The sequence below is a fragment of the Python bivittatus genome, unplaced genomic scaffold, assembly GCF_059951505.1.
Source record: "Python bivittatus isolate LINGU-HERP-01145 unplaced genomic scaffold, Pbiv_v1 ctg000070_np1212, whole genome shotgun sequence".
Lineage (NCBI taxonomy): Eukaryota > Metazoa > Chordata > Lepidosauria > Squamata > Pythonidae > Python > Python bivittatus.
Genome location: NW_028277034.1, coordinates 11,472,542 through 11,495,672, shown reverse-complemented (window position 1 = coordinate 11,495,672; position 23,131 = coordinate 11,472,542). Strand labels below are relative to the sequence as shown.

The 23,131-nt window shown below is 35.0% G+C and overlaps 2 protein-coding genes across 8 annotated transcripts in view; one reads left to right on the top strand and one right to left on the bottom strand.

Annotated features, from left to right (window-relative positions):
• The window catches only part of WDR17 (WD repeat domain 17), a 69,021-nt gene extending 55,276 nt beyond the window's left edge, over positions 1–13,745 (top strand). Inside the window, exons 22-29 of the mRNA XM_025165100.2 lie at positions 705–844; positions 6,061–6,172; positions 7,419–7,560; positions 7,670–7,772; positions 8,394–8,495; positions 9,081–9,179; positions 9,320–9,503; positions 11,018–13,745. Of these exons, the coding sequence (XP_025020868.2) occupies positions 705–844; positions 6,061–6,172; positions 7,419–7,560; positions 7,670–7,772; positions 8,394–8,495; positions 9,081–9,179; positions 9,320–9,503; positions 11,018–11,137 (1,002 nt within the window). The 3' untranslated portion in view covers positions 11,138–13,745. The remainder of the gene's footprint in view (positions 1–704; positions 845–6,060; positions 6,173–7,418; positions 7,561–7,669; positions 7,773–8,393; positions 8,496–9,080; positions 9,180–9,319; positions 9,504–11,017) is intronic.
• SPATA4 (spermatogenesis associated 4) overlaps positions 1–22,695 on the bottom strand; it is a 37,398-nt gene extending 14,703 nt beyond the window's left edge. For 3 of the 7 annotated variants that reach the window (XM_088132067.1, XM_088132057.1, XM_088132060.1), the window contains exons 1-6: positions 22,413–22,695; positions 20,876–21,005; positions 20,381–20,499; positions 17,435–17,655; positions 16,681–16,797; positions 1,925–1,944 (exon numbers count right to left, since the gene is read on the bottom strand). In XM_088132067.1, coding sequence (XP_087988193.1) covers positions 1,925–1,944; positions 16,681–16,797; positions 17,435–17,655; positions 20,381–20,499; positions 20,876–21,005; positions 22,413–22,513 — 708 coding nt within the window. In that variant the 5' untranslated portion in view covers positions 22,514–22,695. Of the gene's footprint in view, positions 1–1,924; positions 1,945–13,511; positions 13,939–16,134; positions 16,236–16,680; positions 16,798–17,434; positions 17,656–20,380; positions 20,500–20,875; positions 21,006–22,412 lie in introns of those variants that run through there. The other 4 variants (XR_456005.4, XR_456006.4, XR_456004.4 and 1 more) reach the window with 4 other exon arrangements.
• Positions 22,696–23,131: the final 436 nt, after the last annotated feature.

The following is a 23,131-nucleotide window of genomic DNA, read 5'->3' as shown; positions in this document are numbered from 1 at the left end:
TAGCTCCTTTTGAAAACAAGTTCCTGGTCTGAAAAGGAACTGGTCTGAAAAGATGACACCCATAAAGTAATAATCTAATTACTGTAATAGATCATATGGAACACTTCTTAGCAGACCCTCAAAAAGGGGCATTGAGTGGAGAGACTGCTATTTAGTGGACCAATAGCTACTATTTATCTCAGCTGATAATCTCAAAGTCCTGAGTCAAAACTGAAATTCCTGAATGAAAATTGAGATGTTCAGATCTTCACCACTAATGGACTCATGGGATACATTTTGCAGCAAATCATGCTATATAGATATGTTACCTGCTCTTTATAATGTGCATTTCTTGTCTTGGCTTATGAGAAACCTAACTTAAGGGAAAAGGAGCCAGAATTTTTTTCCCTACTACTGCTGGTCTGGTCTTTCTGGCTGCTTTTCATCTTATAAAGGTCAGATGAATAAAAGAACTTCCTCATTCACTCTAGAATGTCCAGATAATGGCAGTAACTTGGCTCTAGCTATCTCTCCCATTGAAATGGTTTATTCATGGTTTGTTTAGGTTGCTAGGCTATAAAGAAAAGATTTAGTCAAAATGTGTGGATCAGAATCAGTGATGCATGTTTTGTCACCCTGGAATGTAGCCTTGAAAATGAATGCTAATATGATAGTCACAATGAATCCTTGTGAGGCTTAATGATTTTTTTTTTTAATTGAGCAAGCTTGCCATGGCAAACCTGATTCGAGGAAATGAACTGGAGTTGGCGGTCAGTGTGGGCACTGTCTTAGGAGAATGTGCAGCACAGGCAACTCATTATGCACTAGAATTACTGGCAAGAAAATGTATGGCTATCCCAACATGGTAAGAACTGTTTAGTCGAAATAATTTTTTTCTTTAGAAATCGTGGACATTTTACAGAATACAGAAGCCTCATATATTCAGAATTAGCTTTTAAGAAATCTCTGGCATTTTTTTTTTCAAATCCTAGGATTTAAGTTCCAGTATCCTTAGAACAGAGAAACATTCTATAAGGCTAGCGAGGGCGCTGTTAAGAGATTGTCATTCAGCTATTTTCAAGCTCATTGTGTTGTTGAATTAGTAACTAACATATCTGTAGGCCAAGGTAGATTTTACTGGAATTCTAGGACTGTGCTCTGCTTGCATACTTGAAATATATCATAACCACATCTGTGTACTAAGTTTCCTTCCCTGTACTGCCTAGAACTCCTTCATATAAGCATATTTTGAGCTTATTATTCCTGTGGTGCAATCTTACAACACGAACATGATTTTCATGGGGACAGAGACTGCCTGTTCATAAATTGCTCATGCAATTCATTTGCAGTAAGGTCTTTCTATGTTCATTAGGAATATATGAGAAAAATGAAGTCTGCACAAATCTAAATAATCCACAAAAGCGGCCCACAATGAATCTTTTACTTCCCAGAGGATAGAAATATTCACTATTAATCACTTTTTCTTCTAGTGCAAATATAATAAGCATTTTTAATTTCCTTCCTGCACCCCCCCCACCCCTGGTCTTTCACCTTCATCTTATTCTACCAGGGATTGTCATGGGGTAGCTGAGGGCAACAGTTTGGGAAGTGGAGACTGAAAGGGAGGATAAGAAGTTGTAGAAAATAGCCTCCTTCCCATTCTGTTGGATCAAAGAATCTCCTTTTTTTAAAAAATGATGCTTAAAATCATCTGCATCTGGTCCATAATCCTATACATTCAGTAGAACTTTATGAGAAGACCACGTTTGCCTGCTTCACAACTCAGTTTCCTTTCCTGGAGATATAATCTTTTCAGTATTTTGGCTTCGAAGTCGAGAGCTCTGTTAATTTTTCTGCTTATACAAGAGCCATAGAAAGTTAAGGCTGAATTGAAGCCTTAACTGAGTGGATGCTGATTATAATCATTATAATAATGTACACTTACCATTCTTCCTCCTGAAGGATCTGTGTATGAACAGAACAATAAAAACAGTCAACAGTAAAACCGCATATAATAAACAAGGCTGCAAAAGTGCAACAATTAAAGCAAAATTAAAATTGAAAAAGTAACTGGAAGGGAGACTGGTTCTAGAGCAGTGTGTTACTTTGCAAATGCCTGGTGGTTAGGCATATTTTCAGTTCTTTACACAAGTAGAAAGATTCTTGGTTGAGTTCCCGAAATAAGAGAAAATGAAATACAGAGTAGCAGAATGTATGAATGATTAAGATTCCATTATTTAATTCAGGTTTATATTTAGTAGCATTATCAAAAGTAGGATTTCTGATATGAAAATTCAAGGAGTACTTATTATGAAACTTCTGTAAATGGTACAGAAATACAATAAGAAGATACTATGTATGGAAGAGATTTTTGTTACCTTCAAGCAAAGAAGGAAAAAAATAAACCATGTCTGAAGAAAAGAATAAGAGAGGAATGGAAGAAGAACACAGTACAGGTAGTCCTCACTTACTGACTGCTCATTCAGTGAAGTTCAGAGTTATGTTGGCAGTGAAAAAGTAGGCTTACGACCGGTCCTCAAACTTGCAACCATCACAAGCATCCCTATGGTCACATGATCGCAATTCGAGCACTTGGCAACCAGCGTACATTTACAAAAGTTGCAGCATCCTGCAGTCACATGATCACCATTTGCAACCTTTATAGCCAGCTTCCAACAAGCAAAATCAATGGGAAGCCAGCAGAAAGTTAGAAATCAATGTCACAATGTGACATTGTGCTTAATGACCATGGGTGATTTGCTTAACTACTGCAGCCAGAATTGACATCATAAGTCAGGCACGGTCATGTGATGTTTCACTTTATGATCACATTGCTTAGCGGTGAAATTGCCGGTCCCAATTCTGGTCAGTAAGTGAGGACTATCTGTACAAATAACAGGATTGAAAGAAAACCTTCAAGAATCTTAACAGAAGGTAATGATAGGATGGAAGAAATTAAAGCAGATTTAAAGTCAGATATGGAAAATATGAGATCTGATTTAAAAACACAGATTACAAATATTTGAAGAGTGTCCAACCCAATATACAACAAATCCAGAGTTAAAAGAAAAACAAGACATGAAGTGGCTTTGTGTCTCTTTCTGTTTACATTTATCACAGCTTCTTCCCCCTTTGCAATTTGCCCTGTATGTTAATATTTAAGTGCTATTTTGTGTATTACAACTTGATTATCTTTATTATAGCTTTCCATCACCTGGATACAGGTACCTTTTTGTTTCTAGAGATAAATATTCTAATATCTTTTGATTACATTAAAAAATAACATTAAATCCATTAGAAAGACATTGATTATTCAATTAGAATAAAATGTTATTGGTATGAAATGTACAATAAATAGGTTGGGGAAATTTTAGAAGACATCATATAGATTACCAATGAGAGCTTTAATTGTGAGAACAAGACTAAGGACAAACCCCTAAAACATACCATTCCTCATACAGAACATGATTTGTACCCATACAGTTTAATCATTAAAATTATTGTAGGATAAAAATACTGCAACTTTTAAAAATATTCTTGCACTATAAACATGTTAAACCTAGAACTGAAGACTGACATAGTAGAATCTGTTTGGATGTGTGTGCGTATAAATATAGATATTAGTTTCAAACAACTTTTGGGCTTCCAAATTCTCAGTGTTTGTTTCCAGTCAATTGCGTATTTAACACACACATTATAGTGTCACTTTATTTGTACACAATGTAAACAATATAGTATCAAGTACCTCAGAAGACAGACTCAAGGTTCAAAAGAATCATGATAGACTTGAACACTGGGACCTATCTCACAAAATATAGTTCAGTAGTAGTTGCAAAAAGGATCTGGGTGTCCTAGTAGATCACAGATTAAGCATAAGCCAGCAGTACGGAGCTACCAAAAGAGCCAATGCCGTTTTGGGCTGCATCAACAGAGATATAGTGTCAGGATCATGGGAAGTGATAGTACGTCTCTATGCTCCAATGGTCAGACTGCACCTAGAATACCGTGTCCAGTTGTAGTCACCACAGTACAAAAAGTATGCTGAGGAACTGGAAAGAGTGCAGAGAAGAGCCACAAAGATGACAAGGGGCTTTTAGGCTAAATGATATGAAGAATGATCAAAGGAACTTAGTACTGTATGTTTAGCCTAAAGCAGAAGGCTAAGGGGAGACATTATAGCAGTCTTCCAAAATACGAAGGGATATCACAGGGTAGATGCAGTCGATATATTCTCCATAATATTGGGGGGTAAGACAAGAACCAAAGGGTGGAAGCTTTACAGATGGAGATCTAAACTTGAAAGAAGGGGGAATTTCCTGACTGTCAGAGTTTTTAAAGAGTGGAACAGCTTGCTTCCTGAAGTCATGGGTGCTTGATTAAAATCACTGGAGATTTTAAAGAAAGATTGGACATCCATTTGTCCAGGATGGTATGAAGATTCTTGCCCTGGCAAAGCTTAGACTAGAAGACCTTCAACATCCCTTCCAACCCTATGATTCTAGATTGTAGGTTATTTATTTGTGCACAGTACTTACAGTATTTACCAACTATTCCTAGGAACACAGAGAATGGCTTTGTATGCATATATAACAAAAACACTTGCTAGTAACCTTTTTACATTTCTATCTGTATCCCGTCCTGTTTTAGGTTTGTATTGGTTTTTATGTAATTATTTGTGAACTGCTCAGAATCAGTTGGAGTTGGGGAGGTGTCTAAATTGAAATAAATAAATAAGTAAATAATACAGTTCAACAAACTGTCTTTTGTTGAACAAGCCATAATAGGTTGGTTTGTGCCTATTACTATGTTATGATGGGTGGGTTTACATTAAGCCAAAAACATGGCATAATGTTATATGCAAAAGAGGCCATTGGAAATAATTGTTGATAATTCTGATTGGGTTGTAAGGTCTTTTATGGTAACAGTCTGACTGGCTCATGTTTTATTGGTTATATAATGCACAACCATGTATAGCAGATTGCTGGCAACAAAATTTTTGCAGTCATAAAATAAATGGTTCAAAACCATGAATTTATTTTCCAAGAGGTCACAAGAATCTTCATATGTAGGTGTAAAATAATAAAATAATTAGTCTGTTTTCTAACTTTGAATAGAAACCTAATTGAGCTAGATTTTATTATTTATATACTCTATATTGAGGTTTAAGTAAAGCATTCCCAGATGGAAGAATATTCTAACTTAGGATCTGAAAAAGGCATTATGAAAATAGCTCAGTTACAGACATTACCAGAACAAAGATTAAAGTTCATTTTGAATAAACTATAGTTATTCTTGGGCTTGCTTTTCAGTCTCTTCTGTGCAAAAGAGGGAAAACATCTGCTTTCATATTGGAAAACATTTGGGTAAAATGTTTTAGAACATAATTCGATCAAATTATTCCAGGATTGCTGTGGTTTTACATTTTGAACAAATCACAGTTACCTAAGTTTACACGCAAAGTTGTGATTTGCTGTAAATAGAAGCTTCCCCTTTCCGAACTATAGAGAAAATGGAGAGTGCATGATCATAAGTCAATTTGAAGTTAATTCCTGATCTCCTAAATAATTATTTAGATCAGTATTTCTCAACCTTGGCAACTTTAAGATGGGTGGACTTCAACTCCCAGAATTCCCCAGCCAGCCATGCTGGCTGGGGAATTCTGGGAGTTGAAGCCCACCCATCTTAAAGTTGCCAAGATTGAGAAACACTGGTTTAGATGATCATTTGAAGAGCCTGCATGTGTCTTCAGCATGTTACAGCTTAGTTTCATTACCTTCTAAATCAGTGTTTTTCAAACTTGGCAACTTTAAGAGGTTTGGACTTCAACTCCCAGAATTCCCCAGCCCATGCTGGCTGGGAAATTCTGGGAGTTGAGGTCCATACCTCTTAAAGTTGCCAAATTTGAAAAACACTGTTCTAAATTAACTGTGCTCTCTCAGAGCTCTTTAATTCAGAAATGTTCATTCACTTCTAGTTACACTGATAGAGAAACAGAAGGAAAAGAAGTAGTCTTATCTATTTATCTTGCTTCTTCACCTCTGCACGTTATAAAATGACTGACTTGTGCATATTGTTTCATAGGGATTTAGCAGGAGATCTTCTCATGATGATCCCCGATAATGAGCTACAATTAGTAAAACTGTGTGCTTTCTATCCTGGATGCACAGCAGAGATAAATGACCTACATGAAAAGGTACACTTGAGAGGCCAACTGTCTCTTAGCCATTTATGTGAGTAGCAGAAGAGGTTTTATGCTCATTAACTCCTAGTTATGTTTATTATTAGAAGATTCCTTCTGTTACAGAGAACTGTAGTTTCACTTCCACATTATTTATATATCTTACTTCCATTCTTTACATTCGGTATCAGAACTGTTGGAGAATCAGATTAAGAATGTTGGGAAAGAGAATACCTCCATTTAAATTACAGAAACAGTGGGGAAGAATCACACATTATTTGTACATTTGCAGTATATGCCAATGGTATTTTACCTTAGAGATTGATTCTCCACAAATACCAGTATGTGCAGGGACAAATAGTTATTGCCCACTGAATTGGTCAATATTTTTTTCTTGTGGAAGGCAATGGAAAATGTCTATGCAATTGAACTTGATGTGCATATTTATGCTATTGAACTGTGACCTTTAGAGTTTTATATTAGTGTGAAAAGTAGATATACAAGTTTATATCTGTCATTAAACAGATTATTTCTCCGGATACGTAGTATGATATATATTGGGTACATAATAGATTCAGTTAAGCACAGGAATATAAGGACTACCTGAAAAAGAGTGCCTGCGTGTAATAAAACTGTTTTCTAATTCTTCTTCCAAAACAAATACACAAGCAGAGATGCAGTGTAAGGGGGTATTATAGAAAATAAGAAGGTCATTAGGATTGTGCACTGGCCTGAATTCCGAGGATAAAAGGTGATTAAGGGTGCATGTGCACACTGTATTCATCAGTAACCCCTTAAAGAAACTACATCCTTTCCTGGGCTTGAAGAATGATCCTGGGAAAAGATTTGATTTAAGGTGGCACCAGCAGGTATGGAGTGCACGCATGCACACACATACACATACCCACACATCTTTGTATCTGGCCTGCTGCACAGCTCTGAGGGTTATGTTCCCAAGGCCCGATGATTTTTTTTGTTATCATGCAAGTTACACAAGCACAGAGATAGTGGCCAAAGATATGGGAAGTGCAGTCCCATATTGCTTCTCTGCATGGCCCACCCACATGCTCTTGTGCCTCTGTGCTACAGGTTGGAGGAGGAAAGTGGAGTTGCCAGGAAGAACTGAACTACGTTTCAACTGCATCAGGCTCACTTTGTGAACAAGAACCATTTTGCACCCTTCTCTATTGATAATTGCATTAATTTAGTTTGTTTGTATCCACTTCCATTTTGTTTTGTTTTGTTTCTGTCCACTTCATAGTGCAGATTACCAGATGTAGAAGAATGTATGCAATTAGCAGAGAAAGCTCAGACAGATGGAAATATATTTGGGTCAATAAAGTATTATTTGTTAACTGCAGAACCAGAAAAAGCACTTCCTATAGGGATTCAATATGTCAAAGGTAAGCCTTGAAATAATTCTGAACAATCTTTAAAAAAACATAAGAATGTGTTTTGTTCCTCTGACCTTCAACTTTTTCTCAATTTTTCTTTTCTACCTATATTTAACAGAACAAATTAGTAGTTCAGATTGGACGCTGGATGCAGTCTACCCATTTTTGGATCTTCTCAGCTATATACGCACAGAAAAATTGCTGCTGCATAAATGTAGTGAGTAAGTATTTTAATACCAAAATTGTGAAAATAAATCTGAACTGTTCTTATTGATGATTGATTTTGTTTGATAGGATTGACAAACATACATACCATTCTACATCATTTGTGATCTTTATCCAACCATTTTTATTTGTCTCCCAGCCCTTAAAGTGATTATGCCTATTCTCATCACTCCCTTTCTTCCTTCTCCTCCTCTGCGTTAGTCTCCCATAAGAATCTGTTTCATTAATCTGACAAGGTAGACAGAAATTGGGAAACTGATATTATTCCAGAATAACTTCAACAAAATATACTTTTACACATGGAAATATCAAAAGTTCACCCAAAGCTATATTTATGAAGATGCCCTTAAGATAGCATAAAAAGATGTTTGTTTTCATTTGAAGAAAATATATTCTAGATACCTAAGTGGATTGGTTTCTATGTGCTTAACTTTTTCATAGTAGCTTCCTTTTTTATGGCATACTGTATTTGCATTTGTTCATTTTTTATTTTTTTTTTTGCTTTTAAAAGATTTTCTTTTAATGTTTTGTACATCTCTTAAATTTCTAATGTGAATGAGACATATATGTGCATGCAATATTAATTAGGAAAAATAATGAAAATATTTTTTTTCCAGATTTAGAAATGAATTGTTAATATTATGTGGTTACATTGGGGCTTTACTGGCTATTAGAAGACAATATACTAGCATTGTACCAGCTCTTTATGAATATACAAGGTAATGCTTCTGTAATAGCTTCATTGAAAATTCTGTTAGGAATTATGAGAGAGTTATGCATATTTTTCTTTTTTTTTCCCCCCCTCAGGTCTGTCATTTTAAAAATCCTAATTTATTAGGTCTGTATGGACAGTTTGTGATGGTCATTAGTATTTGATCAATGTCTAAATTCCCTTTGAAATAGATCTAGTGTTCTTAATGGAGATGTTCTGTTTAACTCCCAGAATGAGATTTGTTCCAAACCCTCACTTTCACGTTATGGAGAAATTGAAGCAAGAGCACCTTCTCCAACTCTGCACTTTCCAGATATGTTGTATCTGAATTTCTTTATCCCAGCAGCAGCCTGAGGGAACTAGGTTGAGAAAAGTTGGCAAAAATAATCATAGTTTAGGTTCTAAACAGTTCTTCATTTAAACTGAGGTATGTGGACTGAGGTATAGGGATTGATCCATATAGACTGGATGCTGCTGTCCATGGATCAATATCCATATAGAATAGATATCCATATGGAATGGAGTATGATCCATATAGAACTAGCATATGTCATATGCTTTCAATCTTGTGTTACTCTGTATTCTTTTCCAGCCAGCTTTTAAAAAGAAGGGAAGTGTGTGTACCCCTGAAAATTGAGCAACTCTCTGAGGAGCTAGATGCTTGGAGAGCTTGTAGCCAAATACTAAACAAGTAGGTGTATGGTACTTTGACATGGTTTAAATTTATGACATTTTGCTTTGTGTGGAAAAATTGCATGGCATTTTTAGAATATTATTTTTCAGTTGTGAAACTGGGTCTCTTACAAATAACAGTATGCCTACGTTTTATAGGTCTTCTGATGAATTACTACAGATACCGCCATCTGAATTGCAACAACAGATTTATACAACAATGATATCACGAATTAAAGAAGAACCTCTTCAAGTAACAATAGGACCAAATTGTGTTTCTGGATCTAACCTTCCTAGTCACTCTGATGTTCATATCTCTTGTTTGACAGGATTAAGGATACAGGTATTGGCTAATAGAAACGGACTATAGTCTATAAGAACTTGCAAGTATCACGTAATGTGGTTGTATCCAACAGTTAGCACAAATGGCAAGTTTCTTACGCACTGGGGCTTTCCCAGCTTATTCTTCCAGTGGAAGTTTCTTGAATCCCCTGAAAATATAGTATCCAGGTAATATCTTAGTGCCTGGAGGCTGTTGGGATCTGGATAAGGAAGAACAGGCTGAAACTCAACTCTAGCAAAACCTAGTGGCTGTACACGGATGGATCATTCAATTTCAGGGATTTAGCAGCTTGATGGGAGTTATATTTCCTCAGATAGATCTGGTGTGCAATTTGGATTTTTTGAGCAGGTGGCAGCTGTGACCTGGAAACCCGTTGCTCATATTTGTACCTTTTCCTGGGAAGTTGTATTCACACCTTAGTCACCTTGCATATGGACCACTACAATGTGCTGTTCATGGAGGTGCCCTTGGAGACCACTCAGGAGCTATAGCTGGTCCAGAATATGATGGGGTGACCAGTGCAATGTATGCCTTATTACGCCCATGTAACATCTCTGCTGTGTGAGCTGCACTGGTTGCCAGTTGACTTCTGGTTGAAATTCAAGGTGCTGCTGGTTATCATTTATTAAGCTTTACCTGTTTTTTTGCAGGAGTGCTTGTCTCCAATTGTGCCCGCCCCTCTGATAATTTCTGAAGTATAGCATGCTTTAGGTCCCATCTGTTAAAATATGTGGAATCCAAGAAATGTATCTTCTCTGTCATTGCAATTGCCCCCTGGAACAATATTCCCCCTTAAATCTGTATCAGTCCTGTCAATTGCCTACCCACTTCAAACATTAAGAATAGCTGCTGTAAAATTTTCTTGAAAAGATGAAGAATTATCCGAGAAGGAGAATCACATATATGTGAATGTGACTGCTCTTAGGAGAATAAGATATAGCAGTATCTCTTAAATATTTACTTGAGTTCAGGGAACAAATATCTTGTCCCCTTGTTTCACTCCAACAGAATGATGATGAAAATGTTTCATTATGATGATTTTTTTTTAAAAAACAAGTAGCTAAATTGGTACTGCTGAGAAAGGGAAGTGGGATATTCTTGCTTTCTGAATGGTTTGTTTACTTTGTCTTTTGTAATAAATGATTGGTAGGTAATAAGGATATGGGAGCCCACAGATTTTTAATTCCATGAACAAAGGTTCATGAAATGGAATTTGCTCGTCTTTCCTTCCTTCTTCCCTCTTCCTTGTTCACTCTAAAGATCTGCTCATAGGAGCAAGACTCTGAAGAATGGTAAATACAAAAGGAAGCTATAGATGTTAACATAAAATATCATGCCTCCTGGCATAAACAATAAGTAACTTAAAATCTAAACTATTTATTTTTTGCTATCATTATTTTTTCTAAACTTGTAATTCTTTTCACTTACAAAGTTAGACGTGCATATATTTATACCCATTTTAATGCATTTTATTTATTACCAAAGGCGTAATTTGTTTATGTCTTATTGCATAGGGTCCTGTATTTTTCCTTGAGGATGGAAAGTCAACAATTTCTCTCAACGACGCACTGATGTGGGCAAAAGTGAATCCATTCTCTCCACTGGGGACAGGAATACGGCTCAACCCATTCTGATAAAAGAAGTCTTTCCATTAATAACGAGAGTTGCTTTTATTTTATTAGTGGAAAGATTTGAGTTGCCTCTTCCTTGAAGGACAGTTTGATGAACTTTGCGAATTGTAAATTTAATTTTTATATTAAAATTGATAACCCAAAGAGAATTGCATATATCATTGGCAGCCATGGGATTTTAAAAATAGATTGAAATTAGGTATCTGTGAACATTCTTGTGAAGCACATTGCTTGGGTCACAAGGACAGCACAAGTTGTGAAACTTATCTTCAAGCACTTTCATGTGGTAGTAATTTATGCCTTGAATAGTTGCTTTTAAAATTATAAACCTATCATGGAGGATACAGGCATCATATTTTAAATAAAGTTTGTGTATTTGTCTCCTCCTGGTGGAAATTAAGGGCATAGCCTAACAAATGCTGTCTTGGAAAAAGATCCTTTGAAACAAGTGGATTTTTTGCAGCTGTGATGCATGATGGATTGTGTTCTGATATATATAATAAATTATTAATGTGTGTAGATTTAATAGTTGTATAATAAATTGGTTAGCAAGTATTTTGAAATACTTAGCTGAACACTGTCATAAGAATGTTTTTAGAATATATTTTGAATATCTGGATTTGCATTTGACATCCTTCTTTATTTTAAATGATTAAGCATATTTCTAAAATTTATTTTCCAACAGATCTCTTATAAGTAAATTATTGATTGTACCAAAATACATTATGTAAATTTATAAGCAATTAATTCCTTTCATTTCAGTGTTTGTAAACATATGGCATTTAAAGTTCTAGCACCTAAATAAATTAGGTTTGTTTTAAGTAAAGATCTGACTTTTTTTCCCCCCTAAACCAAGTTTCAGGTTATAACCACTACTTCTTCTTTATGTTATAACCACTACATCTCTTGTATGGTCAGGATATTGGGAGGGAGGTCAAACTGCGATCTATGTGTCAAAGCCAATTACATTTCCATAGTGGATGTGTGTGAAGTTCCTTCCTGAAACTGAATACAGCTGCTCACTGGATGTGTTTCTTTTCAGCCTCTGTGCTGAATACACAGGAAGCTTTGACTTTTACATATTGAACAATCTGTAGAAGTCAAAGCTTCCTGTGCGTTCAGCATAGAAGCCGAGAAGGCTGGTTCAAGAAGCAGCAATAACACATTCTAGATGGCAAAATGTTCTATAGTTCTAGTTTTTATTTAGCAAGGCTGGCAGAAGAGATTTGTCATACAAACTTCACCTTCTTTTGTAAGTAAAAAGGATGCCGGTAAGGCAGCCACAAAGATGGCATACTATGTGGTTATGCAACTACTAATGGCTGCATCCTTTGATCTGAATATGGAAGTTAAAGCCTTTAACACCAGTAAACGTAACTTGCACCACCAAAAAACCTCGGATGTGGCCCTTTATACTCTGCAATCATCTTCAACATAATGTAAGGTGAAAAATACTAAATTCTTGGGAACTGACCTTTGATTGTATTAAGCATACATTTTTGATCTTAGCTTTGGCAATTTTTCAAGTGCAACTCTTAGCCTGAAAAAGTATAAATACCTCTGCTTTTTATCAGCATCCTCTAGAAAGATGGATTACGGTAATATCATCTTGATGCTATAGTATATCTGCCCACCAAATTCTGCCACTTTGTATGCAAGGGTTATTTTGCTGTGGTATGTTTTCAGATCATTAAACTTTTCATCCAGCCACATAGGGTTCTCGCTGTCTACATCTTTTTTTCTACTTTTGATTTGTTTGTCCTTGTGTTTCTATAACCTCCTTTTTAAACTTTCTAAACTTAAGTTGCTTTTTCCATTAGATTTTTCTGCCATGGAATCCTACTTAACATTCCTCTGAGTTTACTGAAATCTTTTTTGAAGTCTAAGGTATGTATGCATTTGACTACATCTCACTTTAAATTTTCATAAAATCAAGAACTCCAAAATGATCATTTTCCCCAATGTTTCTGCTAACTTTCAATCATTAAACCTTCCTTATTGGTAAGTATTGAGTAAAAGGTAACTGATTCTCTTACGTCTTCCTCTATCCTCTGAACAGCAGATGAGCATTTTGAAATTAGTGTTAATCAAAGGTTTAGTAAGTGTTATGTTAACATCCAAACCAATATGAAAGTATATTTCCAAGATTATAGACATTAACAGTATCAAGCCACTGAAGTCACACTGGGATCTTCTATTTTATCTACTTAAGACTAAGAGAAAGGGAGCATTTTAAAACAAAAACAATCATATTTTTTAAAAAAATACCTCGTTTGTAATTTCTATCAATTTATAAGTGTACTCAGAAGTATATTTTTAGCTAAATGGAACAATTTACATTGTTTTTAAATTGTTAAAAAACACTTGACAATGAGACTCAAGCTGATCCATTTTATTAAAATTACATTGTCTAAGAGTTCAGGGCTGTGCATTGCTAGTATAATAAAATATCTGCATTACAGCATGACAAAGATGTAAAGTTCCAGTAACAAAATGGATAAAATGATCTGGTTTTAATGCAGTTTCTTATGCCCGAACAAATACCAAGTTAGTAACATGTCTTTGATATCAGAATTAATTCTTTACTGGCTTTACCTATAAGGTTCGTATTCCTCAATGTAGTATTCAAATGTGATTATAAATCTTCTTTTGTGTTCCTGAATTTCTTCTCTATAGTCCTTTAAAATGTGTGCCTGAGGCTTCAGTAGTTATGTTCACATCAAATGGGAATCTCTCAGCTTGTTTCACTTGAATAGTTTTGAAATGCACACCCATTTTGCCTCTGATTTCTGTGGATGCTACATCTAAGAGGAAAAAAAACATCTTTTCAAACAGACAATTGCACTTATAACATACAAATATTGTTTTAGCTTCTGGTAAAAATTTGCAGTGAAGCAATTTTTTTAGAAATGTGAGTTATTGTTAAGATTCCTCTACCTGTGAATACTTGAGAAAATTAAATACTTAGGCACAAATTGTATAAATACAACAGTTGCCAACAGTTACCAACTCAATCCAAGGAAACTCAGTTTTGTCTTACTAAAACAGTGCTGCATATGTGATTGCCCTTAAGACTGTTGTAGAAGCAGCATTTGGTACAAAATGCCATAGTTCTGTTGCTGAAGATGGCTGATGATTTGCTATCAAGTAAAATTCAGGTTCTTCTTATGATATATAAAGTCCTGTACAGCTTAGCAGCTAGGTGTCTGGCAGAATGCTTGCTCCATTTCTACATTTAGATAGGGAATTTCTTTCCTGTATAGTTATCCTTGGTGCTGAGCCACATAATGCTCCAGCATCTACTTAAGATGTATCTGTTATACATATCTTTGGGTAATAGATACTACATCACATTTCTTTCTAAAATTATGGGAAATATAGTAGACTTTTTTACATGGTTTATTATTTTAAATATGTTTTCAATACTTCATTGAATTATTCATTTATAAGCTATAACGATCTTTTTATTTTAATTCAAAAATCCTACTTTGGGACTTAAGAAAATGAAAGTGTAGGATATAATTTTAATAAATAATACATTCAAGTGCGGTTTAAGTACATTAGTAGGAGATAATACAAAATGCAGCAAAATATTAATAAAAAAACTTTCAGCAAACTAAGCTTCCATTATAACCAAGGATTGTTAGTGGTTACTAATCAGTCCTAACAATTAAATGGTTGATAAGACTGGGTAAAACAGTCTGTTCTAAGAAGAAAAAATGGCAGGAGATTGGAGAAATACTGCAACCTAGCTACACATAATGATAAACATGTATTAAGCATTGATTAGGAAGGGATCAGAGAACAAGCAAGTAGGAGTTCTATTTCCCTTGACTTGCAGTAAAGGACACAAGGGAATGATTACTTAGTCAGAGATTCCCTAGGAATCTCTTCTCCAAGGCATCTCCCATGGTGCCATTTCCTATCAATTGCTGGTGTCCAAGAGAAAATAAATCTACAGGCAAGAATAAGCACCGGCTGCTCTTGCCTCTCCATCATCTGAAAACTGGCATAGAGCACTCGCTCCTCGTTGCCTAGTCAGAGTGAACACAAGACCTGCCTGCTAATTTGTAGCCATGCAGAGAAGTCTCATGACGAAGCAATCATCTCATACTCTCACTTGCCTGAAACTACCCTTCAAGGGATATGACCTGACTAACCCTTTTTATGTTCTATAAGAGTCCCCAAGTGGCAACATGAAGGAGAAAGCAGTGACTGCTTCATCTCCTGCTTATATATCTCCTGGCATGAAATAAATAGGCTGAGCCTGTGGTGCTGCCTACAATGATGGTCAGCAGACAATTCTGACATGTCATCCTGCCTCCCTTTCCTTTTCTCCTGGTAATACAAAAGTGTTGTCATGGAAGGTGCAGCTATATTTTTCTCTTTCTTGTGCTACCCAGAGAAGTAAGGGATGAGTGAAAAGAGGTCGCAGGTGCTTCTAGTGGTAACATCCATTGTCTCCGAATAATTGTTGAACTTTTTTCTCAAAAGCAAAATTTGAAAAGTAACTATTACTTTTGCCTCTTCTTGTCCATCTGCCTTCGTAGTCTATGACACTGTAGATATGTCCACATCTTGTCATATGCAACAAGGACTGTACTCGATAAGGCCAGAGGGAAAAAGCGAGCAAGCAAAAAGAGGGCTTATCACTTGTTTCCAGTTGCTTACTTTTACTCTTTCACTGAATGGTTTGAATGTCACTCAGATGAGACCCTGAGAGAATAAAGAATGCTGCTTTTTAAAGGAGTAATTCTTACTAATGGGCCTACTCATCCTGGGTAAGTTGAGACCCATATCTGCCTCCAGACAAATCAGAGACAGCCCTAAGGTACTTTAATGACAGTACTCTATTATGCTCTACCTAAAGTGTATGCATTGATTACAAGTGTGTATGGGCAGTTAAGAAGGCTCACACTTCAGGCAGCATTATGGGCCCAATATCCCCTACTTTGGTGCCTACAGAGGGTGAATAACATAAAGGCAGTAGTAGAACTCACTCCTTTCCTTGGCCTTCAATTTTCTGTCTGTTCCAAGAAGCAGAAAAAGACTCAGAAGAGGCAGTATAGGGAAAGTAAAGGCCTAGACACTTCCTGAATGGCTATCAGAGAAAGGAAAGATGAAAGAAAAGTGACTAATTGAAAATTGAATAAAAATATGAAAGAAGAAATACGGCACAGTTGGTAGGAAAATAAACATTCTAGGAAGAAGAAAAGGGTATGAGTAAGTATAGAATGAAAAAATGTGGATAAATCAGAGACTTGTACAGAGAGAAAGACAGAATTAAGAAATGGGGAGAGATTATACCAGAAAAACCAAATGGAGTATATTCTGCTCAAAGTTTTGTTATATTTTTAATAGAAGTTACAGTTTGGTTATACACTTAAAAAGAAAAAGACACATGACTGATTCAAGCCATGCTTATTCAGTCACAACTATTTCAGTAGAACTTATTCCTAAGCAAGTATTCTTTAAGTTTACCTCCATGCAGCCCATTTGATTAGAATTGTAACCTTTGACTTTCAAATCAGAAAAAGAATGCTTACTATTTGGCACAGGAACAGATTTTTCCTTGTGAAGATTAGTTGTACTCAACGAATAGGCCAAAACAGAAGGGCGACGAATGGCAAGTTCTCCCAGCGTTGGTTTAATACCAAACCGTGCTATAAATCAACAGAGTTGTTTATCTTAAGCAACAAGTATACTATTACACATGCCAACTACATTGTTTCATTAAAGACAAAATTAAAGAGGATACCACTGAAGATTATACAGATGTCGGTATCTTGAGAGCTTTGATCATAATCTAATCAAAGTTAAAGTTAAAGAAAGTCTAGATACATGGTGACAATATTTTTAGTTAAGATTTATATCTGTTCTTTCTACTGTATGGTGTTTAAGACAGAGCACAACATTAATTGCAAAACAATCAAACGGTTAAACATTAAAAAAGAGACAAGAAAAAGCAATCTAACAATGCAGATAAATATTCAACTAATCAGTATTAAATACGTTCCATTACAAAAACGGGCCTTTTTAAAACAATAGCAACAAAATGAAAAGGAAACTGGATCTCCCGCAGCAGTAGCCTTGTAACTCTCTTTGTGAGTTCTTACCAGACAGACTCCGAGTAAAGTGCAAGGTATCGAAAGCCCCTTCCAGATGAGCTTTGGTTTAACTAAAAGTCCAGCTAAGCTTATTGAGATTCTCATTTTTTAAAATATCTATTCCTACTAAGTTATAACAGACTTGTAAGAACTCTGATGTTCTTCAAAAAGATGTTCTGAGAAAGATACTTACCTGGATTTTGTTCCCTCTCCATTAATCTTCGCTGCATATGTATATCAATGATGGCATTTATTTTCTGTTTGTTTTTGTAAATATTAGGCTCTACCATTAATTCTGTCAAATTGAGATTGTTTTTAATAGCCTTTGAAGCAGTTGATCTAGCAACCAGTGGTAACTTATCCTGGTAAATACGATCTGTAAAATCAATCTCTTCATCTTGAATTTGTTTTATACTATAAGAGAAAAGTTGCACTTATTGAATAAATGTGCCTGAATTTTTAAACATAAGGAATTAATCAGAAATTATTAAAATAAAATATGAAAAATTTGATTGTCCCACATAAGGAAACATGTTAAGTAATTACGATCTAACAGGGTCTTTAGATGCAATATTCATAATAATGTAATATATTGCTGACTTCAGCTGATAGTTGACATAGCCTAAGCAGTACAGTTGGCCATTCCAGCTTTACAAAAAGGAAAAAAAAAAAAAGGCAGGAAATACAATAGTCAACCAGTATGTGAAATTGTGCTAAATTAATCAAACATGTTTTTAAAAAGACACTATTTCGATCCCATTTTTTTTCTATTCTCCCTGCAGATCTTTCCAACTTCTGTGTCCACAGAACTGAGCAGGAAGAATTTGTATTGATAACTTTTTGCTGTACAAGTTTAGCTCTTGTTTTCAGTGCCTTAAGAATGAGACGAATATACTGGGAGTCTATTGCTAGCTCCTATAAACTGCTATATTCAATCAGTATCATAAGATTAGATTTGATTGGGGAATTTATAGCTGATCTATCACTTCCATCACTTTTTTTTTTCAAATAATTTTATTAATAATTATAAATGAAAAAAATAAAAGCCAATAAAGGCTACAAAGAATACAAACAGAAAAATACAAAAGAAAAGAAAAAAGTGTGAAAAAGAAAAAAATAGAAAAAAAGAAAAAAGAAAGAAGTAACTTTCCCCTTCATCCCAACAAGTAAAGGCAATCTTAATAGCTTATCACCATCTCTAAATACAACATAATCTCACTTCACCCCATATCTCATCTATTGAATTAAAAAAACAAACAAAATCCAAATGCTTTGTCAGTCGTTCTTTATCAGCAAAAGTCCAGTAAGGGCAACCAGACATAACTATTTTTCTCCTTTAGCCCTGGCCAAATAAGCCAAACTTGTATTCTTTCCCTGAGTTTTTAAAAATATCCTTTAATCCCTTCAAAAAGAATCTTAGAGTTAGTTTTCTGTTCATCTGTTTCAAGCCAAACATCTTTCAGAATTTTAGCAGATTTCTTTTCTATATCCAATAACTAAAGGTCATCCTTTTGTTTGTCTTTTAATAACTTCTAATGAAGTCCTTCAAAATCTTAACAAAGCTCTTTTGTATACCCAGTAAAAAAAATTATCCAAGTCAATTTCTTGATTCAATATTTGTATATCTCCTTTTGGGAATAAGTCATCCATCGGTACCATTAGTGTGCCCATATCTTTCTCATTATTTGTTACATTTAAGGCCCCCCTCAAAGTAATTTCAAAACAATCCATTGCAACTTGTTCTTGTTCTGTAATTTCATTACAACATGCTCTATCAATCTTGTCAAGAAATTCATCTATTTTATCAAGAAGCTTGGCAGACAAATATTCCCAAATTTGTATTATAGATTTCTGTTCCATTTTCTTTATCCTCTGGCTCTCTCTGGTGTCCAACCTTCAAAATCCCCTTATCATGAAAAACATGAAAAAAACTCAAAACAATCGCCATTTGTCCCACAAGAAAATTTCTTCTAGTTAATTCTAAGCTCTTTGTGGGCATTTAAAATTCCAAGTCCATCTGAGCCCTTAATCTGTTGTTAGTCTCTGAAGTCCATATCCTGATCACCCTTTTGCTGTTTAATCCAAAAAGTAATATTTTTCAAAAGGCTACAAAAATCATATATAAAAGTTCTTCCTCTAAGGAGAAGGTGACTCACCTAGCAAATACAATATAACTTGCCTTTAAAAAGGATCTTAATCCCTTTAACACAGAAAAACAAACAAACAAATCCAAACTGATTAAGAAGTGAGTTAACGTCCTTTTAAAAAGCTGTGTTAATGACTGTGAGCAAAGATAGTTCTTCCCTTGACTTCCAGCCGCTTAATCCATAGGTAAACTGCGAAATGACTATTCCTGCGGCTACTCACAAGGAGTGGCTGTGCAAAGTCATGTGGGCTATCTCAGAGATATCAGATAGCATTTAATACAGATAGCATTTCAGTGGCCAGGATCCTGCATTCCGTGCCAGTCTCCATTGCCGTCCCACTGCAAAAAGGGACATTTAGCTCGTCATGGTTCTTAACTGGAAGTCTCACTTCCGTCAGTCTTAATTAGTAAGGCTAATGGTGAGGAATGCTGAGAGTTAGAGTTCAGCAACATACAGAGGGCCACAAGTCACCACTCCTGTTGTAAAGTGTAAGCCAATATGAGAATATACAGTAGGTATAACCATCACAGAGGTTAAGGAAACGTTCTATAATCTATTACTAACATCTGACTTGTAAAAACTGCTTTCTATTATGAAGCCATGAATAATTAGGCATTTCACTGGAATTACTGCTGGTTTGTTTGCCTTTGAAGTTGGTGTTTTGAACACTTGGCATTTGCAGTAAAGAAAGCATAATCCAGTTTCTTTCACTGGCCAAAGGATAAAGAAATGCTGAGCTGCATGTGTGCTTGTATATTTACTTAAGCACACTGAAGCTCATCTCCCCAAATTAACTTGAAGTTCTACAGATTCACAAATCAATGCTTCCATTTGTTTGTTTTCTTCCTCCCATTTAATTTATTTTTTCCTTGGAAAAATTATAGTACTGGATTGTGAGCCTACAGGCAGGAATTGTCTTCTGTGTTACTTAATCCTAACATTTAGGTATTACATACAGCTTTCAAATATAGCACTGAACAAATAAAACATACCGTCTGTTTGTCAGCATTGTGTAAATATCTTGGAGAAATATTTCTGCAGCTCCTGGTTTACAATGAATTGTCCCATCAATTAGCTCTCGTGTAGGCTTCAAGTTTCTTTTTGTAAAAAACTTAAACAAAGAGGAAATGTAACGTATTTCAGATAAGAATTCATTTTCTTGACCTCAGTTCTTTATCAGAAAGAGATGAACAGCTTACTTTACATAATGTAAGAACTGCCATCAACATAGACTATAATATCTGAGTAACACAACTGGAAAGACACGGCGATTAAAAATATAAATGTGTAGTGTTTCCCTCTAGCCACTATAAATACTATTTTTATAGCACAGATAAACAATAGTATAAATTATTTTTCTATGACTATTGATTGCATTTTGATTAACTGCCAATAGTTTAAAGAAGAAATAAGAAGCCTCCATTTTATTGTATATGTTAAAATATATTAAAATTTATATGAGATTCACAATTGCATTTATTATTCACCTTTCCGAGCAGTGACCAGTTACTGAGTTTGACACTTAGGGAGGTTCCATTTACAAAGGAATGCATTTGAATGTCTTCTGGGTAGTACCAAGAGAATATTTCAGCAATAAGGTAACCATTTGAAAAATCCCTATTCAAAATAAAATATAAAATTAAAAAATTGAATGAAAGACTAGCTTCTTTAGGATCTGTCTTAATGTAATTATGTCATTCCCTAAATATAGATCCTTACTTATGAGAGGTCGAGTTTTTGGGGGGTGGCTTATTTTTTAAGCTTAGTTATACTTCCTTTTGGAAAAGGGCTTAATAAAAATTCTTCTCCATTTTTACCCTCATATCTCTGATAAATAAAACAACAGTAAATTCAAATTTCCCCTGCCAGAAAAAGGATTAAAAAGTAAGAATTGAACAATAGTAATCATATGATATAACCAATTCCCTTTTCTATGTCTCCCCAAAGTTTACCCTTTATCTTTAGAGTTTAGGCCTGTATTCATCTGGAATCAATTCTATAAAGCTACAGGTTTAATTTCATGGAAAGAAAATCTACTGTAAGAAAATGGGAAAATGTTTAAACCTACAGATAAAATTGATAAGTACATTCAAGAACATCAACTGGACTTGGCTTGACCTTCCCAGCAGTGATGACTCCAATGAGAACATAAAAAGCAAAAATAGTTACATTGTTCTATAAGGAAAAACAATCTCAAATCAATACTTGGTCAATATCTTTATTGATGATCAACCAAAAATGTTTAAAACAGTGCAAATGTTCAATAACTCCAGGATTCAACATCAGGCAAGGTGATACAAAAAAACAAAAGATGTAGAAAAGCTAAAAAATTAGGCCAAGTATTGTAATAGTTAACCTTATCATTAAGAGTCAATATCAAGATAAAGACTGCCGACTGAATGCATTCACCACTAATAAATATTGGCCAACTTCATCTTTTAGCCTTACTCTTTCAGTATAGTTATATTTAATATATATAGCAATTTTTTCCCCTCTTATAACTGCCACGCCTTAGCTGCCTGAAAACTCATTCTGGAGTCAGTTTTTCAATAAATGTATAATGATTTAGATAAACTGTCTTCTTCAAACACAACAAGCCTCAAATCTTAAGTCACACATTTTAAATAAAACCTGCTTTTTTAATAGGAAGAAAGCCAAATTTCCAAATAAACTAACAACAACTCACTATGGTTCACTCAAAAACACAGTGACATTGAATGCAAGCTATAAGGCAGGTGGGTTTTTTTGTAGAAAAGAGAAAGTGTTTTGGGGTCAAGGCACAATTGGGGGGGCATATGTGTATTTTGGTGAGATTCTCTGGAGATAGATAAACAATTTCTAATAAGCAACCCTGTTAGCCTTTTTGAAATTTAAAAAAAAAAACGCTGGCATTTTAATATATTCTCTTGTTTCTACTGAGCCTGTCAAGTACCAATCAGATTCTTGGCCATCTGATCAAAAACAGGGAAACTCATCAAGAAGGAAGAAGAACAATGCCAATCCTCTTGAATTTATTTGCCTTACCTACGGAAGTGCATTGGTGAGAAAGTGAGGTCAAGGCTCTGCAGCCATCGCAATACAGTCCGGGGCAATCCAGTACGCCTTGAACTTGTGTAGTATGACATGAATACAAGAGAATTCTTCTAAGTTGAGGACTGCTTAAGTTCTTATTTTTTCCACTTTTTCACCTGTCGAATTTTATATTAAAGCAACACAAGAATTAAGATACTATTACTGCCATCTACTGGCTCCGTCATACAATTTTGTCACAGTAGTTTAAAAACTCTTGTAAGCCATAAACTCTCCATACATTGGCCAGCATTATTTCCCAAGGACTTTTATTTAAAAATTGTCCAGTATATGAAACTATTTCTTTCTCAGCAAATTTGTAAAGAAAATACTATCTCTCTACCTGGCATCCTCCACTCACCATAGTTATTCTGCAATTCCAATATAGAGTCGCTCCCTAATGAGATGGGCGGTGATCAAATTTGAAATATAAATAAATAAATATAAAACTGCAATTCCAGTATAGCTGATGATTACTACTTTGGATAGGACCAGGCAGTCATTCCTGGTGTGACTAGAAGCACTTCTTGGTACCCACTAGGCTTCTTTATCCCACTTAATTAGTTTTTTAGAAAATCATAAGAAAACTTGACATGCTGCAAAAACAAGACAAGACAAAACTAGACTTGGGTATCATCTTTCTTCTTTCTTTCTTATACAGATATTTATCTATA